General features: G+C 40.0%; 2 protein-coding genes across 12 annotated transcripts in view; one reads left to right on the top strand and one right to left on the bottom strand.

Moving 5' to 3' along the window:
• Positions 1 to 5,991, top strand: part of NRG4 (neuregulin 4) — a 23,820-nt gene extending 17,829 nt beyond the window's left edge. For all 3 annotated transcript variants that reach the window (XM_080351344.1, XM_080351343.1, XM_080351345.1), the window contains 3 exons: positions 836 to 985; positions 5,676 to 5,755; positions 5,851 to 5,991. In XM_080351344.1, the coding sequence (XP_080207470.1) occupies positions 836 to 985; positions 5,676 to 5,755; positions 5,851 to 5,867 (247 nt within the window). In that variant the 3' untranslated portion in view covers positions 5,868 to 5,991. The remainder of the gene's footprint in view (positions 1 to 835; positions 986 to 5,675; positions 5,756 to 5,850) is intronic.
• Positions 5,200 to 18,540, bottom strand: FBXO22 (F-box protein 22). 9 transcript variants are annotated; one of them, XR_013922626.1, is made up of 11 exons: positions 18,390 to 18,540; positions 18,128 to 18,260; positions 17,830 to 17,917; positions 17,353 to 17,448; positions 16,182 to 16,346; positions 15,045 to 15,210; positions 13,745 to 14,263; positions 11,918 to 12,093; positions 11,272 to 11,416; positions 9,981 to 10,102; positions 5,200 to 5,255 (listed from the first exon to the last, which is right to left on the bottom strand). XR_013922626.1 is itself a non-coding variant. In XM_080351340.1 (7 exons), the coding sequence occupies exons 1-7, from the start codon at positions 18,491 to 18,493 to the stop codon at positions 13,834 to 13,836; spliced, it is 1,182 nt and encodes a 393-aa protein (XP_080207466.1). In that variant the 5' UTR covers positions 18,494 to 18,540; the 3' UTR covers positions 11,491 to 13,833. The 9 variants fall into 9 exon arrangements, 1 of the variants encoding a protein (XP_080207466.1); XR_013922627.1 differs by having other exon boundaries at positions 11,918 to 12,096; XR_013922628.1 differs by having other exon boundaries at positions 11,918 to 13,638.
• Positions 18,541 to 19,283: the final 743 nt, after the last annotated feature.

Genomic DNA, 19,283 nt, shown 5'->3' on the forward strand with positions numbered 1-19,283 from the left:
TAAATACCTCAAGAAAACTTAGCAGAATAAGTGCAAAATATAAGACAAATGAAGATTAGTTTAGCTTCAACCTATCTGTTTTTGACTCAATATGAATTACTAAGCCATTAATTTTATTTGTTTTCAGTAATATATCATACCAGTTTACCATGGTAAAATACCATTTTAATCCTTTCATCAGAAGAAGTTTTCAGAAGCTCAATATGTAAAATAAGCATAGTAGAGAATACATTTAGCTACATCTATCTAAGAGAGGGTCATTCACCAAGCACATAAGATGTTCTGGCATGAATTCTTACACTGTGTAAAACGCTTTTGCAATCTAAGGTGTACTGTGTCTAAGTTAATTCCCTTGTCCTTGATCCATTTAGCTGACAGTACCAGCTCTTCAAGAAAGCAAGCTAGAAAGTTACATGAAAGGGGGAAAAGAAAGCATGATCACTGTGTATAAAATGAGAACCAGTGGGATGACACAGTTAACACTAAAGACTTGGATTTAATTAATTAAATCTGCCAGTGGAGGAGGCAGAATTAACTGTGAATTACACCATTATGAAGTATATTGCTAACCCAGTGAATGTATTAAGAAAGATATGGTTTAATATATAAAAGCAATACGGATCGGAATACAAGCTTGATGCCTAATGTGTCCAATTCCCTTTGCTCCAGAAATACAAGGTGAGTGGAAATTCCATAAAATTTGCTGTGAAGCAAATATAAATCTTGAATTATGCCACAACAAGTTCTCTCCCCACTTAAGACTGAAAGAAGCCTTGGTGCTTTTCATGCTAGATGACATGTCACCACCTAATCTGAATAAAACTTGGTTTCCCAGATGTATTGAGAATTACACAGGAGCCCGTTGTGAGGAAGTTTTGCTGCCCAGCATCAAGTCCCAAACCAAAGGTGACCTGTCTGCAGCTTTCTTGGCCTCACTTCTTCTTCTAGGAGTTCTTATAATTGGAGCATTCTACTTCCTTTGCAGGTAAAAGTGCTTCAGAGTGCTGAAGGTATTTAATCAAGTAGAAATTTCTTCTGGTAATCATGTACTAATTATTTGAATGTAAAAGTATGTAATGAATTATCCATAAGGTTTGTATGGTTTTTCAGCATAATTAATGTGGATGTCTCAACTTGTTGCTTGTAATATTTTACTTCCTGGCTTGTTGTTTTCTCAGTATCTTTTCTAAGCTATTACTTGTAGTTGCTTTGTAAAAAATACATGTAGTACACCCATTTCTGAGAGATTTTACAGTCTACCTAGAGTTAGTACTAACATTTTAAAACATTAATCAACTCTTATGTTGCCCAAAGACTGAGAAGTAGAAGCAAATTACCAAAGTGCTGAGGGATCAGAAACTGTTCCACTGCATTGAATTGGCAGCCAAATTGGTGCTATCAGCTCCCAATTCCTTTACAGCTCCTGGTTAAAAAAAAAGGAAAACTAAGGCAAGAATCAAATTCAAGAACAATCCCAGGTAGATTTTTGTTAAGTAACTAACATCTAGAACAAATCAGGGGGCTAACTTATTTATCTGGAATGATCCGTATTTGAATAGTATGAAGATGTCAATGCTAGACAGCAAGTGCTGCTGGTTTGGTTTCAGTAGTATTTCAGGCATATTAGGACCTCGCATGAAAACACGTAAGCAGTTGCTGGGATTAAGTCAACCAATCGATGTGACTCTGTTACACCAAATGCATTTATCAGTACACTTACACTAAGCCCAAACACACTTACTGTCTTCAATTACTCTATACATTTATGTATGCAAGCCAACCTCCTATGTCCCCTCGTTTTTCGAGTACAGTGCTTTTTGTAAGAGCTCATTTTGCCACATACTGTTAATATGTATTTATGCCTTGATGAGGCAACTTACTAGTCCCTGTAATTCTTAGCCATCACAGACTTGCAGCCTCGTCCTGTTACTCCTGTGCTGCATTTCTCCTTGGTTATGATAACCTAAGGTTCTTGCAGTTCTGTTCTTTGCTCTCCCATAATCACATTGCCAAATCAACTTCTCTGATCAGGGCCTTTCAATGAGTGACCTTTGGAATAGCTGGTCTAGTTTTACCTCAGCTGCTGTCATGGAAACCCATTGAATGCCAGTTTTTCCCACAGCTGAATATATTTAGAAGAGATAGAGAGCATTTGATAAAACAGAGTTTGTATTAAAAAAAACCCTTGTTGTAGTAATTTTAGTAATATTAATCCTGTCTTAGCAGTGGAATGTCACAGCAGTTGTTCACTAAAGAACACTTGCAGATTAAAGTTATTAGACTAGAATACAGCTTTAACTAACTAAAGAAAAAATAATTCAAGTCCCATAGAGGTATGGAGAGCATTTCTTTAGAAGTAAAGCTTGTCCATGTGGAGACAAAAAAAAGTCTTCAGAGAGCAGAGAATTCAGAGAGTAATCTGTTAAAGGATCCCTTTCCTCTTGCATACAGTAAAATTAGGAGAAGACTAGAGACACAATCTACTGAGTTTTATGGTCAAAGAGCCTTGCACTGCAAAGTACAGAAGCTGAGAATAACAGCAGTGACAGGTCTGTGCAAGTCTTCTATTAGACAGTTCAACTACTCTATTTATAGGAAATCAATTTACTTAAGCTTTACCTAACTGGTAGAACAAGTAGTAGGGCCTCTTTATTGGAAAAATAATAACTCAGTCTTAACATAGTTGCCCTTGAACCTATTTTATATACCAGACTAGCTTAGGAAATCTCATAAAATCATGATTAGCTTCTTTAGTACAAATAAAGCAACATAGTTGGCTAAAAATTGTCTTGTCTTACACCTTTACACTTCAGTGGCTGATGTAGCATAACTACCTTCTGCTAGAGAACTCGCCTATAAAAGAAACACTTCACATCTAAAAGTCCTTATCTCTTGACTGAAAGGACCAACACAGGAGTCTTGAGTGGATACTTTAATCTGCTCCTCTCTTTCTGGCTGTATAAACAAGGATTATTGCTTCCAGGTTTGATCTGCCACCTGTACCATAACATTCTGGAAGAGGGCAGAACTGAGGCTTGTAAGAGCTAGCTGAGAGTTTGCGTCATCCTTGACATGTCCTCTTGAGAGAACAGATTAAATTTAAAATGTTAAGAGAAGTATTGTGCTATCAAGTTTCCACTACTACTCTTTATTAACAAATCTGTTTGATCCAGAATCAGAAAGCAGAGTTTTTCCACCATATTGTGTGTTAGTAAGCATTTCTGTGGCTCTTTCAGCAGAGGATTCTAGTGTGGTTTTAGTATAAACAGTAATGCAAGCTGGAGGGATGCAGAAGAAGAGATATTAATTGAAATTTAGCATACAGAAACTGAATCCCTAAAATTATACACCAAATCTTTAGAATTTAGGAACTCAGTGCTCTATTTTCTTGTCCCTGCCATCACTTGTACCCCATTTCCTTTCCAAGTTTTCTTCCTCTCAGGCTGCTTGGCACAGATTTCAGGACCAGGCATGTGCAAGTGCATTTAATGCTCCCTACCAACAAATCTATTCAGCACACAGGGGCGGAGAGAAAATATTTCATTGCTCTGCTTATAAAACCAAATCATCAGTAAGGGTAAATGTAACCCATAAAAGAGGGCTGCATAAGAAAAGCTCCGGGTCAACAGTGGGAAATAATTCTCCCTTTATATTTAGCTGAGTCGTCACATTTTTATCAGTTTAGGATTTATTTATTCCAATCTCTCAACAATCTGCTGTTAAGCTGATTTCACTCTGTATTTGATTATGTACTAGGATTCATCAAGATGGTATGGTTTGGGAAAGCAAACCTGCAAGGGCAAGGAGGAGAGAGTATCAAAGATAATGACAAAACAGGCAGTATTTGAAATAGCTAAAGGTGAGAATGATAGAATGTAGAACAAAATAAAGACAGAGGAAAGGAACTGAATGTCTGAGTGAAACGAACAATGAAGAACTGAGGGAGGGGAGAGGGAGAAGCCATCAAGGACTGGTGATGAAGAAAAGCTGACTAGAACTGGAAAAGACAGAGAGTAGTCTAGGGTTAAACCTGCCCTGTTTCTGGCACTTGCTGAAGAAAAGCCTACTGCAGAGCTATCTTAGTGAGTCTCCGACTGATACAATATAACTATTTAGGTAGTAAAGTGAGTAGCTTTAATTTACTTTCTGAAAAAATTATGGGGAATGTCATTGCAAAGAAGAGACTATGCTTTTTATGTCTCCTCAAAGATTAGTATTCTAAGATAATTTTATATCATGTTGTAGGGATTAATAAGAATAATACTGTCTACATCCCAAATTTATCTGCAAAACAGTTCAGTACATTAGCTTCCTACATTATTTTATCAAGTTTTCTCTAGGAATGTGTTGTTTCATAGGCAATAAACATCCCAAACTTTAAAGAACATGCTCAGTTCAATTTGCTACAGTCCTGTAAAAGCTCAGCACATAAACCTATTCCTATTTTTGAACTATTGGGATTCACTAGAAGACATGGCATCGTGCCAACAATTGTGTTTTAGCAAAGATAGTGAAATATTTACATTGTGAATGTAAAACTTATCCATATATATCTCTATATCTAGATACAATTAATTTTTTTAACACCGAAAAATGTCTCTGATTGGTGTAGGCTTCTGTGCAAACTTTAGGCCCAGGAGCTGCACAACCTGTTAGCAGAGTGTATGGAGGTATCCAGATCTAGCCGCTCTCTATCTTGAAACAAACACACACCCCCTGGCAACAAATAGGTACTGATAAAGCCTGGGGCTAAGAGGAAAGTATGCAAAAATCCTTGATATTACATTGCTACTGACATAACAAATGGCACCTATTACTACAAGCAATTCACCTGCCAGTACAGGTCCACCTGGCCTTCTTTCTCCAGAAACATACTGTTCAAGGGCTATGGGAAGAAAAAATGTAGCCAGTTAGTATAGATTACACATAAAGCAGCTTTTACTTAGAAACAATATAGAAGCCTGAATGCAACCACACACAGCATAGAGGAACAGAGAAAACCCTAGGGAAAACTAAAATAAAACTGCATTCAATTTCTATACTTTAAGTTCATATTGAAATGCCAAAGTACCTGTAAAATAAGCGTATATTGATGGAAGGAACTCAGCCAGCCAAAACAACAGGGAGTAGGAATAAAGCCATTTAAGCCGTCCAAGACAACAGACTTCGTGGAGGAGTTATATCACCACAGGACACAAACTGGACAGAAGGGAGAATAGCTCATGACTCTTCTCAAGAGAGCAGATGTCTAATTACTATTAAAGAAAGGGAAAGAAACAGCAAGAGATCAGCTTCATTTAAAAGATCTGTTTCTCCTCAAGAAAGTGTGGAAAATATCACATCATTGATATTTTACTCCCAAATGCTTAAAGAGTTAACGATAGGTAAAATAATTTTGTGCTATATACTAATTGCTTAAGTAGAGACCTGAGAAATTGGACAAACAGGAACATTAACTTCAGGAGAGATTCTGAGTTCCTACCTCTAATCTCTGGTCTCCCTCAAATACATGTTTCTCAAAAATATTATTAAAGTAACTGCAAAAGATCCATGTCACTTTTTTTCACTGGATGCATCATTCAATTAACTTGTCTCTTATAACTTTTTTATTTTGTGGGTTTTTTTGGTGTTGTTTGTTTGTTTTGTTTCCTTCCTGTTGTGTCTCTTATGGTCAGGAAAGCTTCCATTCCAAGGACAGGTTCTTCAGAGTGTGGTGTCACCTTGGTTGAAACTACAAGCAGCAATGGCTGCAACAGTGAGTACATTTAAAGTTAAAAGATTTGACTCTATCAGGAAGGCAGGGGAGGAAGTTGTCGTTAATTAAAAGCATGTGTTTTGTTTATTTTTCAGAAATAATAACAGAGTAAAGCATTAGAGCGGAAGAATGGTGGGAAAACAACATGCAGAGCAACCCTAAGAATACAAGAGCTGCAGAGGATGATGTGGTAAGCGAGATGAGAGAAGAAAACAGACTGAAATAGGCATCTTACTTAGTGTTGGAGAAGACTGCAACTAAGACATAACCAGAGTTTCTACATATTTTTAAGGGTGTATCAAATTACACAGAAATCACTATAACCACTCTAATTTCTTTTTGAATTTTATGAGATGTTTTCATGACAAGTTACTGTGTTCAGTAATGCACAGGTAGAACCATGAGATAATTTTCGTTTTTTACTGCATAGGAAATAATCTTTTATTCACTGCCCAGAGAATATGAGATAATCAGAGTTTTCAGCATGAGGTGGTACTATGAAAAATACATCACCTTCTGAGGACTCATGTCAGAGAAACCAGAGTCCACATTAAAGCTCAGCATCTGAAGGTAGAATCTGAGGGCACCAAATCAAGTACAGCACCTGATCCAGAGAACCTCCTGATTAAGTTATATAAAGCACTAAAAGATCACTTTCTCCCCCAACTAACCAATCTTACATGTTATTTTCTGGCCTTCAGACATTTAGCAGATACTCTGAAGGAAGCTGATAATATTATTTTAAAGACTAAGAAAGATAAAAGTGATTTTTCATCAGATAGGGACATGCCACTATTAAATACAGAGTTTAGGAGATTTGAAGCAGTACCGACAGCTCCATTAGAATCAGTATTACCTGAAGTACTTTGCATAGCCTCAGTGAAAGTTAGTCAGAGACAACTGCTGTTAGATAACTTCCTTCTGTTATTGATCAGGAGATATTTGGACTTAATAATGTTAAAGTTTGGTATACTATTTTCATTGAAGAAGGAAAAGGCTTGTGGTCATCTTAAGTGGAAATTCAGGAAGGAGGTATTAATAGATGTAAGAAATAAATGCACTGAAGTTGTACTCTACAAACTCTTAGAACCCTCTCAGCTTTCTAGACAGACATGGAATAGTTATTCACTGTTACCAGTCTTGTATGTGTTATTCAGGAAACAATTTGTACAAAAAGTGAGGATGAATAAACCAAAACCATGTTTAAATGCAAACAAGTTGATTTTTGAAGCAATGTTATCCTCAAATGAAATCCTATTAGCGATTCAGACTGCTTCAAACCCATTCCATTGGAGAACATTTCAGCTTCTAAAATTAATTATTTCAGTTCACAAGTGGTGTGAACTTGATGTTCAGGTCAAAATGAGATCAGGTTACAAATTCATTTTAAGGTGGTCAAATGCCACCGAATGTACAGGGTAGCCAATGTTACATATAATTTAATAAAGCAGTACAATGCTCTCTAGCAATACTTGCTTAAAAAATTAAGCAAGTAGTTCTGTGAGCAATAAAGCTAAGGAAACGCTGGTTCCAATGGATCAGATCTTGCGACTGGAGCCACTGGAGTCTAAAAGAGGATTGTATGTATATGCAGGGAGGAGAAATAAAGTGTCTCTCGTCTGACTCCTGTTTTCATGAAACATGAGAGCTCGTGTCTTTAAAATTATCCCTCCACCAGCTGAAAGGTTATGGAGGCAAGAGGAAAACAGTAATTTCCTAGGAACCTCCACTAATAAGATTACACAACGATCTATTATAGTGTTATGGCAAAAATTCTTTTATACTTGAAGATCATTATTTTCCTTCCAGAATCATGTAACTAAAGGTCTCTTCATGTGTTGCAAAACACTTTTGATCATTTGCAGAAAGAAATGCCAGCCATTAGCAGGAAATCTCTTTATAGACCTACATAAGGTTTCCTACATGTTACTCTGTATATAATTTTTTTTAATTAGTAGCCCAAACACTGGAGCGAAGTGCAACAAAAAGAGGAAAAATGGCTATTCAAACAAAGCAAGAGGGTTTCTCTGTGCTGTGTAGTTTTTTGATTTATATTGTTAAATACCAAGCAGGAAGACCAATGGGAAGTCCATTTGGTAGTACTTCCCATTTTAAAGGTACTCTTAATGTTGTGTGACCCCTTGATAATTTACTGTGCTAAAAAAAAAAATGGTTTTCCTCCTGGCCCTGCATTTTAAAGAGCAGTAGAGGGGCTCTCATAGTATGACTGAGCTATTTGAAAATGGAAAGCAGAGAAGAAATGGAGGAGAGAACTTACCAAAATTGAAATGGAGTCTGGGTCATTGCTTTCTGTTGTGAGTGTTCTGACTAGGAGCTACCAAACTGACCGGAGTCCAGGCAGAAAGGGAAAGCAGTGAGCTTACCTAAAAGGCTAAAAATTCCTGCCACATGTTCAGCAAATTTTGTATCAGGAGATAGGTACATAGAAGGGTCTACTCAGGGAAAGGGAGAGCTGTAGCCAAAGGTGGTTATGGATTTAACATGGGACACCCAACTCTTCTACATTAAAAAACAAAACAAACCCCTCAATTATGTTCCTTTGGTATTTAGGATCCTTTCAGATTTAAAGGACATCAAGCTATTTCTGGTAAAAACTGAGGAGACTGTGGTTTAGTTTGGAGAAGAGTTTTCACTTGTACTATGACCATATGCAAACCCAGGTCTATGAATGAAGACTTAACTGTTTAAGTTTGGGAAAAAAAATAGAACTAAAATGTGTTATGATTCCCTGGTAATGTTATTTAGATTAACAGGATGCGTTTGTTCACTGTGCCTCTTTCAGATATAATGCCTTTTGTTGACATCTATGTACTTAAATAAAGAGATGGAATATTCCTATATCTCAGATTATAAGGAATAATCAACAGAATGCTGGCATAAATGATTTGCTTTCTGTGGTCAAGATGAGTGAAAGAAGTGCTTCTTTCAAGGAAGTACTGCAATATTTCCTGCACTTTGGGGGAAAATGAGCTAACAAAATACTCCAAATATGTGCACACCTAAAGACATTTAAAAAAAACCTAAAAGCTTTTTCATTATTGTATATAACGCTACCTGCTTGTGCTTATCCAAAGTCTGTTCTTGCTTTTCTTGTGAATGTAACCTGTTCCAAATAATCTGTACGTAATGTGCCACTCAGTTCCATGTTTGGGACTGTGACTCCACAAAACCTTTCCCCAGGAATGATTTCTGTAGCTGGCTAAGGGCATGTAAACAGAACCTGCAGCTGTAGAACCTGAAATAACAGGAAGATATTGTTGTTTTCATCCCCCAAATTAAAACTACAACCAATTTCTGATACTTCTAAATGCACCTCTGTCAATTTGTGTAACATTTGAACATTCTTTTTCAGCCTACATTAAAAGAGACTGTTTTCAAATTATCCTCTTGAAGTAATGATACTTTGATTACAGCTTTTGTACAGGAAAATGATGGGCTGTAAAAATGTAGCTGAGCATCCACTGGTGGCACTTTTTAACAGGGCTCTGTAATTTGAATCAATGTTGTGCATTCTCCATCACAGAATTTCCCGCTGTTTCAAACTATTCAGTCATTTTCACCAGTTCTGGAGATTTTAGGAGAGTTCCTGTTTTGAGGGGATTAATGTTTGCTCTCGCTGTTGCCATACTGACAACTCAGTTAAGACAAGCTTATTCTAAAAAAACTGTTTCTAACTCTTAGAGCTGTGAAAATTTATCTTGAAAAGGTGACGACTGCCACTGATCCAGTGATGTGAATCGCTCTGAAATATTTGAGAAGTTTGTCCTACCTGCTGACGTCAGTGAGGATCTAGCTGTAAAACTTAATGATGGCAATTTAGAAATTGTTTCTTAAAAGCATTTAGAAGAACAAATCTCATTCATTCAGGAATAAAACTTCTTGCTCCCAATTTATCAGAGCTCTTAAAAAAATTCCAATTAGCTATTTCTCTCCTAATAATTCTAACATAACTATCCAGAAAATATAATTTCTAAATAATCCAAACCTATCTTATGCTTTTCTTTTAAAAAAAGTTTCCAGTTTTTCACTGTAGCTGTATGTTGTCTGTTTAGAAAAATACCCTACATTGGTATGAAGTGCTGGCAGGCATAAAATCAGTACAAGGGTCCTACAATGTTTGAACTTGTATTTATTTGACCTAACGCTGTTGTACCACGACCAAAGCACACCGCCGCCACCACCACCACAAGTGAGCTCAGTTTACCTCGCTGCACACCTTTGAGCCTGTAGTTTGGGAGACAAAGTGCTAGACAGAACATACTCCCAGCTAATCCAAAGCGGCTCTGAAACAACAGCCTCTTCTGGAGCCTGTGGCCGGCTGAGAAACTGGTTAAGGAACAGGAAAAATTGCAAGAAATGTGATCATTAGAGTCTAACGTTATTCTTATCTGCTTTTGTGTGCACAAAATACAACTGCTGTATTAAGACGGAATGTATTTTAGAGATCCACCACAGATTCATACCATAAAAATAAAATCTTCCCCACAAAATAATCATGAAAAATAATCAAAGAGGAAAAAATTATTTTCTTAATGTTTGCAGAGCACTGAGAAATTATAATATAAAAAATGCTATAAAAAACAAAACAAAAAACAACCAAGCATTTAAATGCACATTTACTATCGTTGTAACTTCTAACTATGCAAACTTCCACACCTCCAACTTTTCTTTTCCTGTATCATTCCACCAAGTAAAACAGAAGGAAGCATCTGAATGGCAATGGAGATTTAGAAAACTAAGGCCAATACCAAAGTTAGTGTCCCATATGAAAGCTTATGAACACCACTACAGAGTTACTTCTAGTAGAAAGAAGTTCTCAATTTCTAGAAAAACAAAAATTAACTAAGAGGGGGTAATGACACTGAGTTTTGAGGTAGACTTTTAACTAAAAATTAATTAAGAATCATATGTAAACACTTTTTTTTTGCAAAATTCAGTCTGAGGTTTAACATTCTTATCAGCCTCCTCTGCTGCACCCTCAAAGTCAAAGTTTGGCTGCATCATTTCCATATCTTGGTTTACTGTTCCCTGCCAAGGGGGCAGGATTCAGTCTGACTCATTCATCTGTTAAAATAAGGCTTGTTCCAGTGTTAACTTGGGCCAAAACAAATCTGACACCAAGCAACAAAATCCAAGTTCACTATCTTTGCAGTTTTCTACACTTTTTAACTGAAATTACTTCCTGGCAGTACAGTTGTGACAATTTAGCATAATTTGGCTTCTCTTTATCCAATTACTCTCACTTTCTTACAACTGTATGTTACAGAAACATCCTATAATGAGGAGATTTTTGGATTAGTAATTTTTAAATAAAAATAATAGTAGTTTTGTTTGGTAATTGCTGTTTTGGTTGTGCAAGTGCAAGGTTATACAGCACCTGCCTATGATTTTTTGTACTTTTTAAGCCTACAGTTGAATTGAAAAATGCATTAAGAAAAAATGTAAAATGAAATATTATTCTTATTCAAAATATGTGGAAAAAGCATGTTCTTTACCTTTTGTCAGCAAAACCACCACTCCTCCCTGCAGGTCTTGTGACTTTGAAGGTTTTCTTTTTTTCTTAACAAAACCAAAATCCAGTGGTGGTCACTTAGGGACTATAGTCTCTTGCTGTAATCATATCTTCCATCAGCACTGTAACTGCAGATAATTATCTTTAGAGCAGTCCTGCTATTCACATTTGCCTCAATTCTTGAACATTCATTTAACTAACTTTGTCCACTTTAAAACCTCATGGTTATCTTTTGAGTGACAGAGGTACAAATTATTGCACTGCAAAACTTCCTATCAATTAAGAACAAGCGCTGCCTTTTTGGTATGTGCACCTTTTAAGTAAATATATTTTGGTTTCACTCAGGGGTTGTTGTGGTTGAAGAGCAAATGACAGTGTGGAGGCAAAATGAATTTGGGTAGCAAAACACTTTAATCACGGACGTTGCAGTTTTATCAATACACCACTTCCCTGTAACTTGAAAGACGTGACACGCTCCAGGAGAGACAGCGTAGCAGTTCCAGCCATGCAGTGCGTGGTTCTGTGCTCCCCTGTGCTCATCCCCACACCCTGAGGCTGGAAAAATGATCCTGGACTCTTGTGCAGGCTCTCAGGGTTCCCACCCAGCATCTTCTCTGCACTATGTTTACCTTTTAAGTGTCCACAGCTACAGGACCTTGCTGATGATTAGCCCCTTCAAACCACACTCTCATTTCCCGTTTTGCTGCGCCATCACTGGAAATCACCAGCTGCTTCTTTGGACACTTCTGGACATGTCTGCACTGTAGTTCAGGACACGTGGTTGATCGTTCTTCATCTACTTCTACTACTGCAAAAAGTTAGTTAAAGTTCATGGACTTAGGCTAGCAGCGATCCAACAAGCCCTAACTCACACTAACAGCTCCAGTAATCCTGTCTGTGTTACAGAAATGCAACATTTTCTTTGCCTCCTGTTAAACATGTATCTCATGCAGACAGAAGAGGCCAAACGTGACATTCCAGTTATGCTGAAAAGAGAAAACATGTATCCACCTCCCACACAGAGGCTTCTCTTAAAATTCAAGCATACTTCATTTCCAAATACTTTTCCGTCTGAATGCAGCCACTAAACGTTTTCCAGGTCACACCCACACTTACTACACCCTTATCCCTAAAGGCCACTGGGAGTTCACAGCTCATCCCTCTGTCTTCAAATCAAAAACATCAACACAGGCCGGGCAAGTGCTGTCTGTGCTCAGCACCCACTGAAACCCACAGTTCACTCTAAGGACAGATATACTTCTACCTTAGCTCATCAGGCCAAGTTCAGGAAAAGTTTTAACGGCAAAAAGTTGCCAACCGTAGTCTTCATTTATACATTTAAAGCAACATACCGTTATTTTTGTTGTACAACATACAGCTAAGTATTTTCTCTTTACTACACTGAAAACGGGCCAGCTGCCTCATTTGACAGTTAGAAGTGTGGTAAAATGGTGCAAAATTAATCTTATTTTCTTGTCATTCTATTACTAAGTGAAAATAAAAGGGAGAAAATAATTTCAAAGTAAGAAAATATATTATTAGCTATACTGAGACTATGCTGAATTTACTTAGTTGGAACTTTGCAATACTGCCTGCCAGCTGCAGCAATCAAAACAGGTGACTGATGTAAAAGCATGGGAGAAATATGCTTTAAAAGTTTAAAGGTTCTATATAAATAGAATATAACTGGGTCTTGTGTTCCCCACAATTTCAAATTAAAAAAGCAAAAAGCTTTTTAAAGGAACATAAAGATACCAGGTGGTTCTCATTTTCAGTACTCTGGATTTAAAGGTTTATAATAGAGAGCATCATGCCACAAGAGAATCTAAAAGAAAAGGCAACCAGTGCATTTTGATTGGGTAAACCAAAATACACAAAGACTGAAACTGCTGGTACACACAAAGTATCAGATATTATTCTAAAACAGATATTTAAGACAATTGAAATTCAGTTCAAGATGGTGAGACGAGTTTATAACTGGACAACATCTCTTTAAATTAGAGCTTTTTCTCTAAGAATAGAAGGCAAGGTACTTTTTCTGTATTTGCATCTTTATTTAATGAGCACTTTCCTATTTTTCTCTGAAGACTTATGTAAATAGAACTCTGGGCAGGTTGTGCACCTCTCTTGAAGTAAAACCCAGAAAATGGTGGATTTTAAGTATCAGCATTTCAGTATGCATCAGTAGTTTTTCTAGACTGTTTTACATACCTAAATAGAGCACATGAAAGTACTGCTCCTTTCTACATGTTGATATCTGGACTCCAACTGCCATTTGTGCAACTATTCTCAATCTGGAAGAGGCTTTCTTCAATTGGAAAAATCCATCAAATCTCATTTACCTGCAATTCTGATGTATACAGGAGATTACACAAAATGCAAAGCTTTCTTGCAGCTATCATAAGGAACTCTATTCCAACTACAAGATTCAATTATATTACCAAAATTATGTTTACATTTTGCAAAGGGCTTTGATTGCAAGATGTCCACTCTTCCGGACTTCTCAGCTTTCTGGAATGAAACCAACAGCTCACTGAAAACATATTTAAACTTGGTTTGCTTTAGTTGAACCAAGATGAATAAGAGTCATAACGGTGGTATAACCGTGAAGCAGGTCATCCTTTATGTCATTACATTCTCTCAATACGAAATTCCCAGTAACTATTCGATCACATCCTATTTCCCCATGTCCAAAAAAGCCGAAGAGGGGAACATTTGGAAAAAACTTCCTGAACGCATCCGCTTCCATATTCCTTTTGGTTTTATAATGCCGATATCCTCTGCCAACACATGCAAACATGAAGCCAATGGTGTTATGCTCGGGGATGTTTGCGGCTTTGAGACGCTGCATGGCGGCTTCTGCTGTCCTCTCGTCAGCTACGTCCTGGTCTAACAAGACAGTGGCACTCTGGATCTGGGGACCACTGAAAGCCAGCCCCACCACACCGCACGCGTCGCCAGGCTGGACGCTGTTACTGAAAGGCAACAGCAAACCAGTTAGAGAGTGCTCCAGAGAGATTGCTTCCCAGCTGAATAAAATTCTGCTGTGGCAGAAGCAGGTTTCAAAGCAGACTATCATCCTAGTGATTTTGAAAGTCAAACAGCTAAATAACAGTTAAAAATTAAAAAGACCAAACAAAACAGTTAAAAATATATTAACAAATAGTTAAAAAGCAAATCAAAGCCTTCAAACTTCAGCAACCTTTTTGTTTAGCAACCTTTCACAAGGAAAAACTTTCACATCCATTATCAGAGATTAAGTGTAAGCCTACCTATGAAACGTGCCAAATTCAGCAGTTTGTGTATGTTACAACTCTGTAATTCCAATTAAGCTATTAGTTAAACTTCAGATAAACAAAAATACTCAGCATTTACATATCAATCCAGGACCACAGTCAGTTATGGCTTCAGAGTCACGTTTCTTTATGACTTGAGGTTGGCCAGGACACACTGGCTTCAGCAGTTACCTACATGTGCTTTATTAGCAATAATTTAATATATGGTCAGCTCTCTAATCTGGAATAACAGTCCAGCTGGCTTTCCAGAATCCACTTTGTAACAGTCATATGAAGCCTCCAGCTTTTCTGGCTAGATCACAGTGTAGCAGTTAGAGTTTATTCTCTTAAAAAAAGAAAAAATACTACTTTTACTACTGTTAATGGGCATTTCTAATATGAACTAACTAAAAATGCTATGGCTTCTGCAGCTTTTCTCCTATTTTAACTCTTTACAATTTACCTTGAAAAAGGTACTTACTTCTCAGAGATGAGTGATGTAAAGCTCTCCACTTGTCCCCCAGCCAGGATGATACTTTTTTCATTCAAAGGATTGACTATTTGATGAAGAAATCGAGTTGCACCAGACTTCCAGGAGTTGTAGCCAAACAGAAGAACCACCCGGAGATCTGGGTTATTCTTCAGCCCTTTAAACAAAAACACAAACACCAACCCTCTTATTTTTAAATCCTGACCCTTACGCCCAACCATCCCAGCCTCTCCTCAAATAATACATCACACTTTTAGTAATGGCTTTCTGTTGCTGCAATGGGGTAAACGAGGCACAAGCTGCCCAGGTATCCAGGAGCTGGACTGTATTCCTCACATAAGTAAGAATTTCTGGAAAGAGTCTAGGAAGGAAAAGATGACTCCATCTGCTTCCTCCACCTTTCCACTTCTTTAGCAGAGCATTTGTGTTTTACCACAGCCTCTGAAGGCACAGCTCTCCAGTTTTACTTGGCAGCCTTAACTGTCCCTTTACAGATAAAAACTGAGTGTAGAGGCTATTCAACAAGAACCGCAACACAATAAATAGCTTTACCTGAAAATTAAATACATTACATATATCAGCCAGTTGCTTATCCCAAGGCAGAAACTTGCAGGTTCCTAGAAGACTCAAGAAACCCTCATTATTCTTCATAAGTGATCTGCCCTGCTGAGGACACAGCATGAAGAGCATAAACTGTATTTATTGAAACGTGCTGTCTTCAGTTCTACCCTTCCTTGCTACAACACCCAACTTAATATCTAAATGCAAAGTTATTTCAGAGGAGAAACAGCTCCTCCCCACTGGTTTCTAAACTGTAGCGATGGGAATAATGCCCAATGGCACAAACTCATTTATCGTTATTTTTCAACCAATTAGAGGTTGCTCAAAATCTAACAGCTGCCTCCAAACAGCTCCACTTGGAACCTGAGATAATCTGAGATCAATACTCAGGATAACTGAATCTTAATACTCCATGGAATGGGAAGAACAGTGATGTGTAATTACCCACTGCAGCACTAGGGAGCCACAGTATGCTCTGTGCATTAGCACAGCAGCTGTTGGTTCCACACTGGAGCCTAAAAGAGCAACACCACCAAAGCCCAAGTAAAGGGGAGAACAAGGACATACCTGCTTCAGCAAATTTACTTTCATCAAAGACCCTGTTCTTCACATCTTTTGAAAAATGGAAGGTATGTATTTTCACCCCATCGATTTTGGGAAACAGCAGAGCAAACCCAGCTTCACCCTCTTCGATTTCTAGAGGTTGATTGCTGCTTGAACCCATCGGGGTAACTACAAAGATACAAAATGAGACATCTTGCATTCAGCGATTCTAAGACTCTCATCTACACTGTAACGCAGATGAAAACATGTAGAACGACTTTGACAATGCAAAACACGATAGTTCATTTCCATAACAACATATTTGATAACTGGTGTGACTTTTTAATCAATGCTTTAGTAAGAAGCAGCACGTAGGAGTCCTGCTGGCTAAAGATCATGCTGAAGTCACATTAGACAAGGAAACATAGATATATTTGGACACTTCCCCCCAGCCACACCAAATATAAACCAGCTGGAAAACAAGCACTGTGCAATACAGCTGTCTAAAGCCTTCCTGGCAACTTCTGCAGGCACACAAACATATTCAGATTTTAAGGCGTTACAAAAGTGTGTAATGACAGTATAAAACTGATGTAAATATTAGGAGCGTATTACTGAATTATGCTAGTGATAACAAATACCCTACTTAGGTTACGGGAAGATAATTTAAGGCAAAAAAATATGAAAAAACTTTGTAATGATAAAAAAGTGAAGCACCAGAACAAGACTGCCAGGGGAGGCTGTGAGTTTTCCATAGCTGTTGCATATGCCTCCTGCTAAACCATAACAAACAGGTATATACCGAGGATGGCCTGTACAATCAATCACAACGTGACTCTGAAAAATACAGATAAACCCAAGATTCAATAATTACAGTAAGGTGCCAGAAAAAAAACCAAACAAAACAAAAAAGCCCCAAACAATAAGCTGCCTCCTCAATTAAATCAACGCTTTTCATTATTACTGCACCACATGAGGAAAGAATTTAAGTTGCACGTGACTTAGCAGCGACTTTGTGAACTCCTTAAAGTAATAACCAAATGCTGAACAAGGTAATCACCGTGACAACTCTGCCGCCAGTCTGCAGGTCTGTGTTTTCAAAATGAAATTGTGATAAACGAGAACCAAAATAGACAAGCGATACATTGGACACCTTCAAGCTGATCTCTCACAAAATCGGACATTTTCCTCCTACCTACAACCCCTGGGGTGACCAGTCCAAGAACCTGACATCGCTTTGGCAATAGTTTTTCAAGCGCGATTGCTGTTTCTCTACTGTTTCTTTTCCTGGCTGTTAAAAACATAAAAAAGAGAAGGAAAAGAAAAAAAAGAGAGAAGTGAGTTGTTCTGAACTGTTTAGGAACAAACCCTGCAATCAGTCCCGTCCTATTTAACCAACACTGCCCATTGGTGGCTGCCCTGGCAACCAGTACTAACTGGTAAGAGCACAGGCAAACAGAATCAATATCCTCCAGAGAACGAGATAGGAACTCGTCCGTGTAAAACAATGGACAAGTGTTTCATATCACAAATACAAAACCATGTGGTCACGGTTTCATGCAAAAGATTTACTTTCCCTTACAATTCAGAGAATCCCCTTTCAGCTGACTTCCCTCTATGTGCGGTACCTACATCCCAAGCACTTCAAGGGGCGAAGTTACTTCAGCGTTACCTTTCTTCTGCTCGTGCCACTCCTCGTGCCCGCTGAACGTCTCCGCGTCAGCGATGTAGAGCACGGTTTGGGGCAGGACGTGCACCTGCTGCAGGAAGAGGGGAGGAAAGGCTGGGCCGGGCTGCTGACCCGCCGGCCCCGGCGCCGCTCCCCGGGGCGGCCCCTGAGGTAAAACCGCTTTCCCGCCCGCTGCGCCGGCGCGAGCCCCACCTGAGGCGCGAGGGCACCGATCCCCCTTCCGCGCCTCGCGCCGGACCGTCCCTCCCGCCCGCGCCGCGAGGCCCCCGCGCGCACCCACCTCCAGCTCGCGGGCCAGCGCGTGGACCAGCGCGTGTCCCCCGGCGGGGCCCGGCTCCAGCGCCGACACCCAGGAGACGCGCTGCCGCGCCCGCAGGATGCGCCGGGCGCACTCCCTCCACAGCCGGCACACGCTGCAACACACCACGGACACGCCGCGTCGGCGGGGCTGCCCCAGCAGCGGCCCGCCCCGGCCCCGCTACCTCCGGGGTGGCGGAGACACCCCCACGGCGGCGCCCGCCCCCGGCGGCCCCGCCGCTTACCAGGCGGCGCGCAGCAGCGCTTTGGTGGGCAGGAAGCCGAAGACGCGTTCCACCACCTCCGCCAGGTTACCGAGAACGAAGCCACCCTTGGCCGCGGGCTCCATCGCGTCGCCGCCCCGGCCGAGCCGCTCCCGCCGCCGTCACGGCGCTCTGCGCCACCCGCGCGCCGACGTCCCCGGGGCGGACTTCCGGTCACGCGGCGGCACGGACAGCCCCGGCAGTCACAGGTGCGCCGCCTGGCGGCCGGGAGGACCCGCCCCGCCCCCGGGTGCCCGCCTCGCCCCCTCGCGGCCCGGGACCCAGCAGGGACACAGCGCACTTCGTAAAATGGTTTTTATTCATAAACTTGATGCAAGTTTACAAATTCCTGTACATTGCCAAGTAAGTCTGCAATGAGCAATGGAACCCAAACCGAAGCATGCGCCGGAGTGCGGGGCTGCCCGGGGCGGGCGGCGGCGGCGGCGCCCCCAGCGGCCGCTGCAACGCCCGGGGGTGCGGACACCGGCACAACCGCAAAGCAGAAAGGCTGGGGAGTCACCCACCGGACACCAGAGACAGCGGGGATGGGAGTGGTGCCACACCTCGCCCATCACCTCTTTCGAGCTAAAAACTGGATCTAGAAGCAACTGCACAAGGACCTGCGGGTGCCTGATAAAGAAAAGCGCACAAATGTGATAGTCAACTGAAAATCCGTAACAAAAACATGCTCCTGCGCTTCTAAAAGTGCTTATCCAAGGTCCACACCCTTACCTCAGCCCCAGAGGGGTGCAAAGGCCTAATGACTAGTACTACAACCAAAACAGAATCGATTTAGGTAAGGCCATGACATATGGTGTAATTACACAGACCCAGATTCATTTCCTAAGAAAGAAAGAAAACAGTTCCCCTTAGTCT

Source organism: Nesoenas mayeri (genome assembly GCF_963082525.1).
Source record: "Nesoenas mayeri genome assembly, chromosome: 11".
Classification (NCBI taxonomy): domain Eukaryota; kingdom Metazoa; phylum Chordata; class Aves; order Columbiformes; family Columbidae; genus Nesoenas; species Nesoenas mayeri.